The following is a 16,920-nucleotide window of genomic DNA, read 5'->3' on the forward strand; positions in this document are numbered from 1 at the left end:
ATAATATTATCTATAGAACCGCCTACAATTCTTTCAAAGCCACTTATGTCTATCAATCATCACCAACACTCTGTGGCAGTGAGTTCCACAGTTTATTTTCCCGCGATGTAAAACTGGATCACCCTAAATTCTTACCGGATCAGTTTCCTAAGCCTTTGTTTCATTAGAAAGGGGCTCCTGCATTTTCCTGATCATTTCACTTGCTATTTCCACCCATCACTTCTCTAGCTCTCTCAGGAACAGGTAACACCAGCTTTCCTTAAACCTGGATGCTTTGGACTACAGCTCCCATCAGCCCAAGCCACCACAGCCAAGCTGGTAGGGGCTGATGGGAGCTGTAGTCCAAAGCACCTAGAGGGCATCACCTTGTGGAGCTGCATTATATACTCAGCAGAATCAAGTGGCAAAGCTATTTCTAGATTTTCAATGGGGGGGATTGCATATTTGAAAACTTTATTATTATTATTATTATTATTATTATTATTATTATTATTATTATTATTACACCCCTTCACGTAGGAAAACAGCATTGCTCACAAGGAACATTTCCTTCTAACATGTGGGTTGTGTGAAATGAAGGTTTAAAAAAGAAAATTCAAAATATGACATCCCATCGGCAGCCCAAACGGACAAGTCCTTTGCCACTTGTTTCTGCTAGTGGTACTAACACAGTGGAGTACCCAGAAATAAAATTAGTCTGCGTATCAGTCTTAAGAGCAAAATCTGGATTTACTGGGTACAGAATGGTTCCTTACATTCCTTCATTGTCCTCATTTTCAAGAACACAGCTGTGTGTCGTCGTTCTCCCCCCCCCCCCAAAATATCCCCACCCACTTTTCCTCCTTCTCGTGGGCTCTCCTTATCTAAGTCTCTTACACCCCCTACTTACATCAGGGCGCACTTTCAGGTAGATCTTCTTCTCATGAGTGTACCAGAGCTGTTGAGGAGTCTTGGGTTTCTCTGGGATATCAGACTTCTTGGCATTTTGAATGAGGTCAGGGTGGTCTTCCCTTCACAGAGCAAAAGTAACAGGGGTTGGGGACAAAATGGCAAGGCAGTGGCAGTACCAGAACCATACGAAACACTGAAACACATTATCCACTTCCTTTAAAGCCCCATGCATCATTCCCACCTCTCAAACACTGAAAGAAGCCCCTAATTTGATTCAGGCTCTACTCATACGAAGGTAGCCTTTCAGATGAAAATTATTCTACCTGCCTGAAGAATATATTCATTTGTGAATTTTGCCATTTGTTGACCCAGGTTTCCAGACAGAAAATAGGTTCCTACATTGCAGGATATGCACCTTTTTAGTCCATCACCAAAACAAACCAGCTTTTTGCGGCAAAGTTAATGTAAGTAAATTTTGGTACATATCTGCAACTGAAATCCACAGCCATGGCTGATGGGAAAAAAATGAAGCTATTGCTTAGCTAACTCTTACCTAAATCTTGCCAAATTTCGCTGAAAATCTTGTTTCTCTCGCTGGAAGTCTTGGATGTACTTCATCTAGAAGACAAACAAAAAAAAAAGGGGGGGGTGTTGACTAACAGGTGAGACAGGAAAAGCTGACAAGTTTCTTGAAACAGCCACAACACTAAAACTCTTCTAACACATGAAGCAGGAGGGGGCAGAACTGTGCAGCTCTTTGGGCCAAACACAGCATATCTCCAATTCTAAAAGCATGGGCTGACATCCCACTTAAATGCTATATATCCCGTGAGAGGGTGGGGGGAGAGGACAAGCACCCACCACCTCCTCCATTCCTTGACACCACCTCCTTCCTGCTACTTTTAGAAGCCTAGGCCAGGCATAGGCAACCTTCGGCTCTCCAGATGTTTTGGCCTACAACTCCCATGATCCCTAGCTAACAGGACCAGTGGTCAGGAATGATGGGAATTGTAGTCCGAAACATCTGGAGAGCCGAAGGTTGCCTATGCCTGGCCTAGACCCTCAACAAGCCAATGAAACACAACAAAGCCCTGTGGCATCTGCTAGTCTCTGGGGGCAGCATGAACAGGCAAGCAGTGGCATGAGGGTTAAACAGGCAGATGTACTATCATCTTTGGGGAAACTGTTGCATGCTCTCAAGCCCCTCAGGAGGGAGACTAGGAGGGATGGAGAAAGCGAACACAACCATTCACAGACAGACATGCCTCTTGCTCTCTCTCTTTGGCCTCCATAGTGGAGAACACACCTCACATCAGGGATGGGGTGTCTTTTACAGTTCAGGGGCCACATTTCCTCATGGGCAACCTTCCAGAGGCCACATGCAAGTGGTGGGTGGGGCCAAAAGCAAAAGTGGGCGGATCTATTGTTGTGACTCTTGCCTTGCAGTCATGCAGAAGTCAAGAGGTTTCTACATACAATGCACACACCCTTCTCTCCATCCAGCCAGGCAAATAGGCACTATCGCAGCTCAAGGCCATAAGCCAGCCAGGCAAAAGCATGTGTGGGAGGGTGCAATAGGAGCAGGGCCAGGGAAGGATGTGGCCTGGGGGGAAAGGGGCTGCCTACAGAGTGGCCCGAGGGCTCGATAAAGAAGCATGAAGCCTGCCTCAGGGCCAGATGTTCCTGCACCCCTGCCATACATCATTCAAGGCTGGGAAACTGGAAGGTGCCAACAGGTAAAATGGCACCTATGAACCCATTTTTGCTAAAAGATACATCAAGCAGTACATGCATTCCCTACAACTAAAAACAGACACTTCCACCTCCAAATTTAACCCGCCTTGAATATGTAAAAGTGCAAGGTGGCATTCTGCAATAGCCCCCTACTGAAGTTAATGGACATGACTAACTTTGGGATCATTTATTTCATGGGACCAACTCTGAATAGAGCTTAGCCGACTACAACCCATAAGAGGTCGAAGTGAGTTCTGGGAGTAGTCATCCCAGAACGATGGCATCCTATAAAATGGGATTTCACAGTAAAGCAAATTCCACTTTCAAGGCCCTCAACATTTCCAGCCATTGCCGAACTGCAGCTGAAGGGAAGCATCCAAATGATTGGGGGGGGGGTCGTCATACATTTTGGCTTGGTTTCTGAACACTGCAGGGTAATTGAGGGAAGGGACTTTTACTTGCAGGAGGCCCTTTTGCAGAAGACCCCCCCCCAAGAGCACCTTGCTGATGTTGCATTCTGCAAAAGAAACCTTACCCAACCCAGCACTTTCCAGATGCTCTGGACTACAACTCCCATCAGTCCAAAGCTGGGGAAAGCTGGCTTGGAGAGAAAGGGGAACAAGCCGTACCAAATTCTCCAAGGACAACAGGAGAGGTGGTTTCTATCTCTCTCATATGCACACCCTGCTGCTGCTGCTGCTGAAAGCACTAGGATGCTCCCCACAGCACAGAGCTGCATCCCTGCAGATGCTCATAGGCGGCACTTTCCGCAGCCTCCATGTTCATTTGCTCACCTTCTTCTTTTCAGGGAGCTCCTTATACTTTTTGGATAGTATCTTGGTGAGATCCAGATTGCTCATTTCCGGGTGTAGCTTAGCATACTTTGCTCGCTTCTCCATGAAGAAACGGAAATACGGAGTCAAAGGTTTCTTGGGGAAGTCGGGATGCTTCTGAACAGGGACAGGAAAGGAAGCAACAAGGAAGGTTTATTGTTTTGAGCCTGCCTGGTCAGAAGTCTGCAAAACGTGTTGCTGCTTTTAAATTAGCATTGTGTAACTCTTTCTGTTCCACGCCATCTCCATTTTGTTCTGTGTGTGCACATGCTCCCCCACTGTATTTTTTTGCGGTGGACATGGAGAGTCCCATCATTTTTTGCTCCCTAGTAACATAGCTAGGCAAAAAAAGACAGTCACGGGAATATCCAAATAAAAAGAAAAAATCAACACCGTGAAAGATCCCTGTAACGAGATGAGTGTATGTATATATATAGTAATACTTAAATAACAAAGTAGAATGGCTCAAAACACTAAAAAAGTTGTAAACTAATCCAAAGTAAAATAATAATTTAACAAACTTAACAAATGACTCCGAATACCAAAAATAACTACCAAAACAACCTCTGACGAGTTGCCGGCTAAAAATCTCGTTTCACTGTTGTGATCTATCAGTTTCCTCAGAAGGAAAAGAAGAAATTATATTTTGTGTAACTCAAGACAGCTTAGTTGCTGTTAAATATAGGGGGAGGATAAGAAACTAACAAAAAGAACACTCCCAGATAGTGAGTGGTAATATTCCAACTCGTGACTTTAATTAAGCTTCATTCCAAGGGTAGAAACCTAAATTTAAGTTCAAAAATTCACAAAGCAGGTCGGCACATGTAAACTGTATCAGTGTTATTTACACAGCACCATCTATGTATACAAAGAACAGGCCCCCTCAAGTGGGGGCTGTCTAATAAAATAAATACGGAAACAGCCGAAGCAAGGCAGTGGAAGAATTCAGAACTATTTCAACAACACATACTTTGGCTTATTTGCAATAAAGGGACTAGGGGAGAAAACAATGCAAAGGCTTTGGGGAAAAGGCAAGTTAAGATTCCTTTCGTGTTAAGATGACATTAAGAGGCCAAATATTAATTCCCAAGATACTGCTCCTGCTCCTATACTGTTCCAAAGGTAGAGGCTGTATCTCAGTGGAAGATGCAGAAGGCCCCAGATTCAATCCCAGGCACCTCCAGCTTAAAGTGTCCGGTAGCAGCAGGGGAAGGAAAGATCCTGCATCTGAACGAAACCCGATGACCCATTAAGGCCTGTTAGGCCTTTTGGGCTCAGCCCCGCCCACCTGCCAATTACCCAATGCCACTGGTAGGCAGGTAAACAGGCATCCGTGCTGGGCCAAAATGCAGGGGCTCGCTAAGAACTCTGGGTGGTGCTTTGAAGTCCCGACAATCAGCTGATTGTCGGGACTTCAAAGCAGCACATAGAGCCATGCAGTGGCTATGTCACCTGACCTCACTGCAATGCGCAGGCAGAGGAACTCCACCAGTGCACATGAGGATGTGCTGAGAGCCATCTGGTGCGGAAGCATTTCCACCCTGAGCACCAATGACAGAAGGCATGGCTGCAGTGTGCACATGGGTCCCACAAGCCCCCCCACCCAGCCATTCACTGTTGTAACACATGGCGGGTAAACACTTGGCTTTAGCTGAGATTCTTGCATTGCAGGGGGTTGAAACTAGATGACCCTTGGGACCCTTCCAACTCTTAAGATTCTATGTGAACCTCCTACTCTTCATGCAGAAGGGGGAAGGGAGCTCAAGAGCAACAGCTCGGAGAAACTGTACTCCAACTCCTCTCAAATGTGTCTTCTGATTTCATTCAATCTTATGGCTCCTGTTTGTGAGCTGCCTTAACCTTTTCTAAGGAAAAGCAAGGTATAAACATTTTAAAGAAAGGATGCACTATTTAAGTTTAGGCACCAGGCAAAAATCTTCCTCTGCAAGCAGGCCTTGGGCTAATTAATATTCTACAGCCTTTTAAATGTGTCTGTGGGAAGGGGGAGGTTATTGTTTTGCTGTTTTGTTTCACTCATTTACTTGTTTCTGTATTTTATTACAGGAACGGCCCAAGATCTTACGACGAAACGTGGTCTATAAATCCAAGAAATAAAAAAATAAAAAGTTGGTATCTCTCTGTTTTAGGTTTTTCTTAAACTGGATTTACAGTTTCTTTAATGCCTGGTTGAGAGGCCACGGTTGCCGTGGCTAAAGGGCATGTGCAGGGTACCATGCCTGGGGTTCAAGCCCCCGCTCAGATTCATGCTTCCATCCCGTTTGTTCGAAAAGCAGATCTGAGAAATTCGACTTTCATTTTGCAACCTCCTAAAACAGGAAACACCCAAAGAAGAAGAGAAAAGCACAGGTGTTGAAAAAACAGCTCTGACTGAAAACCAACAGTTCAAGCAACTGGCAGTGCTCCAAATAAGAATGACTCAGAAAAAGGGTGCCACGGTGTTGTTGTTTTTTTGGTGTGTGTGTGTAAATCTTCCAAACGGCACCTCAGGCAGTCTTCAGAGTGCATGAGCACTCATGGAACAACGGATACGGGCAACACAAAAGGGTAAATCTAAAATTGATGTTAGGCCCATACCTTTATTAAAGACCAACTAAATGTCACAAATCCTGCCAACCTAGCAGTTCGAAAGCACATCAAAGTGCAAGTAGATAAATAGGTACCGCTCCAGCAGGAAGGTAAACGGCGTTTTCATGCGCTGCTCTGGTGCACCAGAAGCAGCTTAATCATGTTAGCCACATGACGCGGAAGCTGTACGCCGGCTCCCTCGGCCAGTAAAGCGAGATGAGCGCTGCAAACCCAGAGTCATCCATGACTGGACCTAATGGTCAGGGGTCCCTTTACCTTTACATGTAACAAAAGAGCGTGAAAGTTTTCTCCAGAACCCTTCATAAGGTTGGAGTGCAAACAAAGGAGGGGGAGGAGAAAGTGTTTTCTTCCCAGAAGCCCTTGGCAGCATTTGGTGCAACATGAAATCTGCCGAGCTCCTAAAGAAAGCCTCATTTGGATGCCTGTAACTTTCACATTTCATCTTCAAGGCTGACTCCACAGATTCTACATCCAGGGGCGTCGCTAGGGGGGTGCGGTGGGGGCGGTACGCCCCCAGGCGACAGGGGCGAGAAGCGGCAGGTGGGGGTGACAAGCGGCGGGTGGGGGCGACAAGCGGCGCCCCTCCCGCCACGCCCCAGGCAACGCCGGTCACCCCGGGAGCAGCAGCGCTGCACGGACGGGGTGCTCCCTCGGCCGTGCGCTGTTGCTCCCGGGGCGACCGGAGCGAGCGGCGGCGCATGGGGGTGACAAGCGGCAGCCCCTCCCGCCATTCCCAAGCGCTGCCGCTCCCTCCGTCACCCCAGGAGCAACAGCGCACGGCCGAGGGAGCACCCCGTCCGTGCAGCGCTGCTGCTCCCGGGGTGACCGGCAGCGTGGGGAGTGGTAGGAGGGGCCGGTGCTTGTCAGCCCCACGCGCTGCCGCTGGCTCCGTCCCCCCGGGAGCAGCAGCGCACGGTGTGTGCAGTGCTGCTGCTCCTGGGACAACGGAGCGAACGGCGGCACGTGGGGGTGACAAGAGGCAGCCCCTCCCACCATTCCCACGCGCTGCCGCTCCCTCCGTCACCCTGGGAGCGGCAGCGCACGGCCCGACGACGGAGTGCGCCTGCACGCGCAGGCGCACTCTGTCATCGGATCGCCGCTTCCACAGCCTCCTTTTGAGCCGGAGAGCTTAAAAGCGAGCTCTTCGGCTTAAAAGAGGGCTGCAGAAGCGGCGCCGGCACCCCCGGAAACGCCCTGGGGGCGGAGCGTCATGACGTCACAATGTGATGTCACGACGCCCCGCCCCCGGGGCGTTTCCTTTGCCGTCCCGGGTACCGCGGAGCCTTACTCCGCCACTGTCTACATCAACTCCCCCTACACACACAATTCACTATCCTGATGAACTCAAAAGCTTGCACACTAATTTTGTGACATTGAGGTTGGCCTAACAAAACTGAAAGTGAGTCCCAGTTTTGTTTTACTCTACACCGTGGAATGATATGTAGGCCTGTCAGCTTTCTAACCTCTTCTAGCTCCTAAACCCTTGTGAGTAGACATGAGTTGGCAGTAATGCTTTTTTCTATGAAAGTTTCTTGCTAATTTCTGCTACTTAAAGCTGCTTTTAGAAAGAAACAAAAGCAGACCCAACCCATTTTTTTCCTGGTCAACAGGCAACCCTTTCAATACTCTACTTCCACCAAAAGTAGCCTGTTGACTAGAGCACTGCAATAGTAATAATAGTAACAGTATAGATTCAATTCCATTAATGTGTAATTGTTTTTTAATTATTGTTTCCTCTTTGTTTTCAGCCACTCTTGTTTTTATATATAAGCTGCCTTGAGCCCCGTCAAGGAAAAATGTGGGGTATTATCATTATTCTCCTCATGTTTTCTATCTAGTTCGCATTCTGGCCTTTTTATGGAATGAAACTCACTTCATCCTCTTTAGAAAACACTGGTTGAAAGAAAGAATATGACTTGTGGCAGGATGGGGAAAGAGAAGAGGGTCACCAACACAATGCTCAGATTTTGCTCACAGTCACCTGCCCTCTTTCTGTACTTCTGCGAGGGACTGTGTCCCAAGCAGGACTCCTGAATGGAAGGAGGCAAGCCCAGAGCCGTGACCCCTGCAGAAAGGCAAGTGTGCAGGGGTGAATTCTGCCAAATCTCTTCATCTGGGAGAGTACTGAATGATCTGGTGGCATCCAAGGCACAGGTGTGGCAAACAGGCCTGCCCCTCATCAGATGCTGACTGGCCGAAGGGAAGGCCAAAGCAGTAGATCATGCAGAGACCAAATGCCTATCCCGGCACGCAAATTGCACAGAAAGCTGCAGCATGGAGCTGAAGCAGGGCCATCTACCCTGGTCTCGCCTCTACCGCCCACATACTAGAGGGGTATGCCTGCAGCAGGGCTCCCCTCAACAGATATGCCCCCGCCACATGTGGCCATCCCTGCTCTCCCTCCCTGCATGATTGCTGTTTGTATGATTTGCATGCCAAAATTAATTCAAAGTGTTGGTGCTGATCTTTAAAGCCCTAAACTGCCTCGGCCCAGTATACCTGAAGGAATGTCTCCACCCCCATCGCTCAGCCCGGACACTCGAGCTCCTCCTCCGAGGGTCTTCTGCTGGTTCCCCCACTGCGCAAAGCGAAGTTACAGGGAACCAGGCAGAGGGCCTTCTCAGTAGTGGCCCCCTCCCTGTGAAATGGCCTCCCTTCAGATGTCAAGGAAATATACAACTATCTGACTTTTAGAAGACATCCAAGTTTTTAAGGATTGATGTTTTTATTATGTTTTTAGATATGTTGTAAGCCACCCAGAGTGGCTGGGAAAGCCCAGCCAGATGGGTGAGGTATAAATAATAAAATTAAATTAAAAAATAAAAATAATAGTCCCATTTATCTGGAGGGCGTCTTCGGTACCCACCCCTGCCCTGCGGGATCTTGCATGGGGGTCAGCAATGTTAAGAAACACTGGCCGCTAAGCACTGCAGCACAGCAACAAAGCGGGGAAGTTAACAGAGCAGCCAGCAGGGTTCAGAAGGAGACGTTCTCTCATGAGCCCTTCCCCCCCCCCCCAGAGTCAACGCTTACCTTCAGCTTTTTGCCCTTGTATGGATTTTTCACGTGCTCCTCAGCGTCCATAATCAGTTCTGTCAGGGTTCGGAACTTCCTCACCTGCAGGAGCAACCAGCAAATGCAACCAGAGACGGGGGAGAGAACAGCACTGTCAACCATTTCCAGGGCTGCAAGTCTTTACTAGCACACCATAGCAACCACAACTGAATGACTGAACTTGTGAGCGGAATGGAGAGTTAAGGGCACCTTTATACAAATCCCCAATTATGGTCCAGGGGCGCACGAAACCACCACCTTACTGCAGGTAAGCATGTCTGAATTTGATCAGTATTTGGATGGGGGAACTACCTAAGTTCTTACATATCCTTTAATTCTCAAAGCAGGCATCTTAATGGAGTCTGTGGCAAAAAGCAAATTGACTTTGTTGCATTAGCAAGCAGGTGATTCATCATTAGTTCTAACAATCACCTATGCGCCTGGGACACCCATCATGGAGTGTACTCTCAACTGGGAAGGCAATTTGTTGCTTCCACGTTTCATACAGCACCTAGCACACAGCTGCCACGAAACATACATTGGCTGCATTCACACATTATGCTAATAACTACCTAAAATTAGCTATGTGTCGGGGGCGTTGATTGTGGAGTGTATCTGGGGAAAGTATGATGTTGCTTTTATGTTCTGTGCAACACCTAGCATACAGCTGCCACGAAACATACCATAGCTGTGTTTGCACATTATGGTAATCCATGGTTTGTTTTAATCATGATTTGCATAACCAACCATGAGTTATCACACAGATGAGCAAGCAAACAATGTCAGCTGGTTTCTCCAAAACTTAAGATTGTTCTTCAGCTGTTCTAGCCTAATCTCCTGCAGCTTGGTGAGTAACTAGGACAAACAAACCATAGTTAAGCAAGGCCATTTGTTTTGGTCATAACACCAAAGCCATAATTAAAGCAAGCCATGGCTCACGGAAGCCAACAGCAAACCATGCTTCACTTTGTGGTTTGTTGCCAGCTAACCAACCGTGGTTAGTCTTCTGGGCTCAGATCACACATTCAAACTATGGCCTGGTTTTATGTTTCAATAAGGCCATTAATAGCAAATTCCTGAGAACAGCTGTTCCAGCAAAATTAACAGAATCCTACAGCACCTTTGAGATTTTGCATTTTTATGCTTAGAAATGTCATAAGCTTTAAGGGATTAAGCAGTATGTCAATGCCTAAGTTTATATTTGCATTAGTACACAGGGTGAAAGGATTTTACAGTGAACCCAAAAAAACAGAATAGCAGTGAGCAGGAAACATTTCTATGCACAACTCAAATAAATACAAGATCAAACCAGTTGCTCATCAGTAACATAAACTAGTAATTATTGGTTTTAAGTTAGCAAGACAAGAAAGATACCGGTGAAATATTTAACACCTTAAAGTGGAACAATAAATTTCTGCAGCAAGAAAGACGTTGCTAAATGCCATCTGTCCCGACTTCAACCCTAACAAATTTTCTAATGTTGGGGTGAGCAACTTTCAGGCTTGTGGGATCTACTTTGTGTTAATTTACTAGCACTCCCAAGTCCAACAAGTGTAACCCAGTGTAAAATAGCCGTTAGAATAAAGGAAGAGAGTACCTATGAACACATGCTTAGCCCAGGAATTTGTTTTTGGAATGTGAACTGAATGTTACAGTGGGTTGGTTTTCCCAAAAAGTTGTTATTTATTTCAGCAGTCTAATATGAGCTTTTTGTTGCTGTTGCTTTAATTACTGGGAGCTGGAAACTCTTGCTGCTGTCTGCTGCCTGAGATCTTCCCTGATCTCTCTCTACCAGCATATCCCAATCTGTTTTCTGCCAGCCACGGTTCTTCAGTTTCCTGCTGCAGCCTCCCTTCAAAACCCTCTCTTACTGAAGCACAACAACTTAATGGTCAAAAACAGAATCTCCTTGAGGACTGCCTTTGTAGTAGCGATAGTGGTTTCATTCATACCATCAAGACATTCGACAGTGAAATCCTGAGTTCAATGGGGCTTGCTCTTGGGTAAGTGGATCTAGGACTGCGGCCAAAATGTGACATGGATGTGGAGAGTTAATAAGAAGGCAGCCGGCCAGCCCTTTGCCTGCCCAGGCAAAGATAAAGGAGACAGAGAGGATGCAATTAAGAGGAGTGATCGGGCAGGTGGGAACTGGCAGCAAGAGGCAGGTAGTTTTGGTGGTATGCGGATGGAGAGGGATTCGAAAGAGATGTGGGCATCTGATAAAGAAGGGAGGGCATTACGGGCAAGGCAGAAGACACAGAAGAACCAGGGAAGGAAGCAGCACTCCTGCCTTGCTATCACACTGGCAAAGTCTTAGGACCCATCATTCAGATCAAGGCAGCCCTGCAGCAGACTAGAGAGCCTAGCCCAAACAGAAGCGCCCCATCTTCATACTAGACAACATTGCATGTCACAGACCCATATCAAGTATAAAAAGGCTACCTCATTGGAGATCTCAATCCACTTCACCTTGCACATCTCACTGGAAAAGTCCTTGAAGGCAACTTTATCCCAGTCCAGGTGGGATTCGGTGGTTTTGAACTTGCAGCCGTCATTGGTGGGCAGATTGTTCTTCATGCACTCCAAGAGGGTGAGCATATCTTCCTGGGTCCAACGGTCTGGGGGAGGGGAGGGGAAACATATACTCTGTATATCATACATTACATTTGGCATACACTTATACGCACTACAGATACTAATCAATTAAAGGTTCATCACCAAGTTGCTGTTAGCCAATGAAATCATCTGCTCAGCCTGCAATACTATGTCCACTTACCTGGGAGTAAGTCCTATTGAATTCAATGTGCCTTATTACTAAGTCAACATATTGTTTAAATATAAAATTTAATTTAAAAATGTGCTTATTGCAAGAGCTCAATGTACAGCTCTTTTCAAGGATCCTAAAGAAAACGACATTTTATCTCACTAATTAGACTATTTACCGTTTTGTACGCACAAATTATTGCTCAGAAGATAGGGGCATCCAATTGCTGTTTTTCAAATTTGGGTTGTGTCAAATTTCGCAGGAGTGTGAGGATGCTTATATAATGATGCACGGAGAGGCTACCTACGCCTCACCAAGCCTTAGACAGACTCTTCTTAGTACTGTATCTTGCTGAGGATTTAGAATAATATATAAAATAAAAGCAAAACAATAGCCAACAGGGTTCCATTTTCATAGCAAGACAGTACCCATGGACTACAAATCCCAGCATGCAAGTCTTAGCTTTGCCCATAGAGTTCAACAGCAACACATGCAAACATGAACCCCAAGCGTCTGGAAATTTTACGTTTAATCAAACTTCTGTCCACGACCAAGAAAAATCCCCAATATATTATAAATCATATAATTGAAGTGGGGGCTGGGCAGGAGGCCCTGCATAGATGGCAAACATCATATTCTCAAGAAAAGACTAGGAATGCATGAGTGAGGTAATAAAGTATTCTTGTATTTAAAAACTTAGCCTGGTAGTCAGACAACCAGAAACTGCCATCAGGCAAGTTACTAGGGTGGCAGAGGAGAGATGGACAGTTCTGCACCAAGTTGGCTGAAAAAGGAAAACTCCTTCCAGCATTCCCATTGGGCTAGATATTCAGCGAGCTAATTCATGAGAATTCTATAAAGGATTTACTTCGTCCGGGCAATCAATTTCTTTTTTAAAAAATATACAAAATAGAACAAGCTGTGGCTGGAATCCTCTTCTGCAAAATTTTCTGGCGCAGCCCAGTTGACCCTCCCAATAATTCCCACCTTCTCACCTTGGTTTTTGGGGGCTGTCATTTCTAAGTCAGTTGGGCTATCCGCTTCTCCGTTCATCCTCCAACTCTCGGACCCTAGGGTGACACCTTCTGGGTCTGCCCCTTCCAACTCCCTCTCGCCCCCCTTCACGATGGCGTCAATCACTTTTCACCCTGAAAGCAAGAACGAACGGGAGTTACAGCCTCCGCTTTCCCACTATAACCCTTCTTAACAGCACCAGCACGTCCCCTCCAAAAACGGGGGACTTGTTTGCACACAGAATAACAACTCCTGAACTTGAACCTGCGAGTTCGTGAGTTTTTTTTTAAAAAAATAAAAAATAAGGAAAGGTTTGATAAAATCAAGGTCTCAACACATTTTCTTTTCACCCTTGGATAAGTGATTATGTGAACAGTAACAGGATTATCTTCTCTGGTGGATGGAGGACAAGGTTTCCTGTAGGCAGAGGAAACGGCGGATGTCCAAAGACAGCCACAGGAACATTCTGGAATTCTCTTTCCCTAGAGAAAAGTTGGACCCTGAATCTTATCATAACAGTCCTCCAGCAACTTCTTTCTACCTCCTGGCCTAGAGGATTGTAACAGCACATCTATTCACTGGCGTCAGTGCTGGATTTACGTATAAGATATAGCTTAGGGCCCCACTCTCTTAGGGCCCCCCAAAAAAAATTAAAGAAAAAAACCTATTAATTGTATTTCATTTCAGCAATTACTTTGATAAATACATGTTATGTGCAAATGGCTTTAGATACCTATTAAGGCCATAAATTACCATATAGCATATATTCAACACAAAAAACAGCGACCATTTGTTGACAAAGGACAGCTGGACATATAAAGGGCCCCATTACCTTCAGTAGCTTAGGGCCTCACCAAAGCTAAATCCGGCCCTGATTGGCGTATAAATCTGGATTCAGAAAGGAATCCGTTTCACAAATGGGGCTAAGTGTGCTAAAAGTTGGGGGATGGGGGGGGGAATCTGCACAGCTGAAGTAGGTCTCAGCTGGATCCTCTAAACAGAAAAGGCCTCCAACAGCACTAGGCATGGGAGGCCCCAAAGTAGGATCTATGTCACATAAAAGAGGAATGCAAAATGTTTGATAGTGGAATAAATCACAGGAGGATTTTTTTTGGGGGGGGGGTGGAATTACAGCTAGGGCAGTCTTGAGTTTGGAGTGTTGACTTGGACCAAGGATGCTAAAGTTTGATTATCTACTCTGCCATAAAACTCAAGTGAGTGATCTCAGGCCAGTTAGCAATTTCTTTTAAAAAAGATGTAAAACAGGACAAGCTGCGGTTGGAATCCTGTTCTGCAAAATTTTCTAGTGCAGCCCAGTTGACCTTCCCAGGAGTTCCACTTTCTAACCTTGATTTGTGTGTGTGTGTGGTCATTTCTAAGTAAATGGGCCAGTTAGTAACTTTCCCCCTCTCCCTCAGTGTAACTTTCCTCATAGAGTTGATGCAAGGATAAAAACGAGGTAGCCTACAGACAGCTATGAGTAAGGGCAAGAGCAAAAGGCAACAGTGGTTAAAAATGGGAAACAGGAGAATGAAGAGAAGGGAGTTACTTTGTTGAGTGTACAGGAGAAGAGAATTAGGGATATATGGGTATTAAGTGAGTAGCGAATCCGTATTTTGTTTTGTTTTTTAAGGGCAACTGGAACGCTAGTCCTCAAGATCGAGGACAGGAAGTGTTATATAAGGGAAGCGACAGGGGGAGGAGATAGAAACGAAAGCCGAGACCTGATTGGGAGGAGGAAGAGATCCCCGGGATTCTGGTTGCAGGGAAGGCAAAAGAAACGATTCGTTTGGCCGAGAAGGAAGCAGGCGGGCGGGCGGGATCGGCTTCGAAAAAAGACCCGAGGATCCTTGGCCCAGCGTGGGTGGGGAAGAGAGGCGGGCCTGCGGGGCGGGGTGGAGGAGGAGAGGCAGGCCGAGCGAAGGGGTGGGATCTGCGGGTGCCTCTTCTGCGCTCCCTCCCTCCCCTTCCATCTGCTCTTCCGAGGCCGCACTAGCAGCAGCCAATCTCCGCCGCCGCCGCCGCCTCCCTGCAGCAGAAGAGCCGCAGCTGCTGCTGGTTGCTGCCCCCCTCCTCTCGCTCTCTGCCTGTCTCCAGGCAGGCGGGAGAGCCGAGCCGAGCCGTCGGAGCGGCTGCTGCAGCTGCCTCGCCTCCTCCCCCCGCCTCCGTCCTCTCCACACGCCCTGCGGGCGCCACCGAAGGAAAAATCTAGCCGCCGCCGCCGCCGCCTCGTCTGCCCGATTCCTCTCTCCCGCCCACCCTCGCACACGTATATTTTTTTTAACCCCGGGACGGGCTCCAGCCCTCTGGGCCTTGAACCTCCCTTCTTCCCGCGGGCAAGGAGGAAGGAGGGGTCCACCGAAGCTTCGGTTCTTCGGCAGATCCAGCGCTCCACCGAGTTAGGTCGACCTTCCCGGGAGGAGGGAACTTGGATCACCGGATCACTCGCTCCCAAGATTTCTTTTCCCCTCCCCGTTCTTCGCTTTGTTGGATTTCTACGGGATTGATTCAAGATCCAGCTCTTTCGACACACAACCCCTTACGATTTATCCGCTTTGTTAACAAGAGATAACCCTCTTTCCCCGCTGTATCTTGGTTTCGTAAATCCTCGAAGTGCGACCCAGTCCTTCCCTCTAACCAAATGCCTTTAATCAAATTTCTAACCCCACCTTTGTATTCCCAAACCGCTTTCCCGCCGCCCCAGATCCCCAGAGAGACCAGCCGCTTAAGAAAGAGAAGGGTGGCTCTTCCCCGCCGTCGGGCAACGTGGTCGAGCAGGCGAGGCTGGCTCTCGCGTTTTCCCCGATTAACTCGCCTTCGATCCCGAGGAAACCGAGAGCAGCCGTCCCCCAATCTGAAGGGCGAGGTTGTGGTTTCCCCCCAAATCCTGTACCCGCAGCGCGAAGCAACGGATCCCGCGCCGTCAGCCTCGGAACAGGCAGCTACCCCAAGCCCGGCGCGTGTGCGGAGAAGGGGGCCGCCAGGCGAGTTGCGCGTCTCTTTCTCTCCGTCGGTCTCACCTAGTCGAGGCGGTTAAGAAGGCTGAGACAAGCCCGCCTCGTTGTGGCGGCGGCAGGAGCGAGTGGGGAGGAGCAGGAGCCGGAGAGCCGCTGCTTCAGCAGCCCCATCGGAGCCGCTGGTGGAAGGGGGGCGGGGAAGGCAGGCTGGCGGGAGGGAGAAATGAATGCCCGGCTGGGGGCGTCCAGGCAAAGCCGAGGGAGGGCAGCACGTCGTGGCTGTTGCTGCCGCTGCTTCTGCCGCCGCCTCCTCCACCAGCAGCAGCGCCCAGACCCCCGGGGAGCGCCTCCCCCTGCGCGCCTAGGGCGCACGGGAACTCGGCGGAGCCAAAGCCCGCTCACCCGATTCTCCACACTCGCTCCGCAGCGGGGGGCCCCCCGAAAAAAAGCGTCTCGTCGGAGGAGAGAGCGAAAGGAAAAGGAGGGAGGGACGCCGAAGACCTCGCCTGCATGGACCCACCCTCCGGATGGCGGAGGAGCGCGCTGGCTGCAGCCGGTCGGAAAGGCTGCGCCGACCGAGCTCGCCAAAGGTCCCCAGCGCGCGGGGGAAAGCGGGAACAATACCCTTTCCGAAATAAAATCGAACGGCGGCTTTTGGCTCTCGATTTCGTACAATGTTAAAGGCATGTGAGCAAAACTAGCGTGCGAGGACGATGGAAAGGAAAGGGAAAATGAGTGCGTTTCCCCCGCCGTCCATTGGCTTCTCTCCCTCTGCAGGCAGCCAGAGAAAGGCGACGGCGGTGGCTTGGTTGTTTCCACCGCCTCGCCTTCCTTTCTAACCCGAGCAGGGCCTCCTCTGTTCCAAAATAAGCCTAAACCCGGGGCGGTGAGGAGAAATAAAATAGGGGGATCGAGTCTCTGAACCCCCGGATTGTACCACCTGGTTATTTGTGCCCCTGCAGAGCGAGGATCGGCGTGCGAGAATCCGCCACCGCCTGCCTTTTCTCTCGCCCTTCCATGGCCGAACGCGGCGGCCTCTTTCGCCCAAGCGAGCGCGTGGAAGGCG

General features: G+C 48.4%; 1 protein-coding gene across 5 annotated transcripts in view; it reads right to left on the reverse strand.

Moving 5' to 3' along the window:
* UBTF (upstream binding transcription factor) overlaps nt 1-16,920 on the reverse strand; it is a 40,948-nt gene that overhangs the window by 23,077 nt on the left and 951 nt on the right. For 4 of the 5 annotated variants that reach the window (XM_033169760.1, XM_033169762.1, XM_033169763.1 and 1 more), the window contains exons 2-7: nt 12,879-13,031; nt 11,562-11,737; nt 9,099-9,182; nt 3,420-3,575; nt 1,445-1,509; nt 890-1,010 (exon numbers count right to left, since the gene is read on the reverse strand). In XM_033169760.1, the coding sequence (XP_033025651.1) occupies nt 890-1,010; nt 1,445-1,509; nt 3,420-3,575; nt 9,099-9,182; nt 11,562-11,737; nt 12,879-12,936 (660 nt within the window). In that variant the 5' untranslated portion in view covers nt 12,937-13,031. Of the gene's footprint in view, nt 1-889; nt 1,011-1,444; nt 1,510-3,419; nt 3,576-9,098; nt 9,183-11,561; nt 11,738-12,878; nt 13,032-15,790; nt 15,898-16,920 lie in introns of those variants that run through there. The other variant, XM_033169761.1, reaches the window with a different exon arrangement.

Source organism: Lacerta agilis, chromosome 14 (genome assembly GCF_009819535.1).
Source record: "Lacerta agilis isolate rLacAgi1 chromosome 14, rLacAgi1.pri, whole genome shotgun sequence".
Taxonomy (NCBI): domain Eukaryota; kingdom Metazoa; phylum Chordata; class Lepidosauria; order Squamata; family Lacertidae; genus Lacerta; species Lacerta agilis.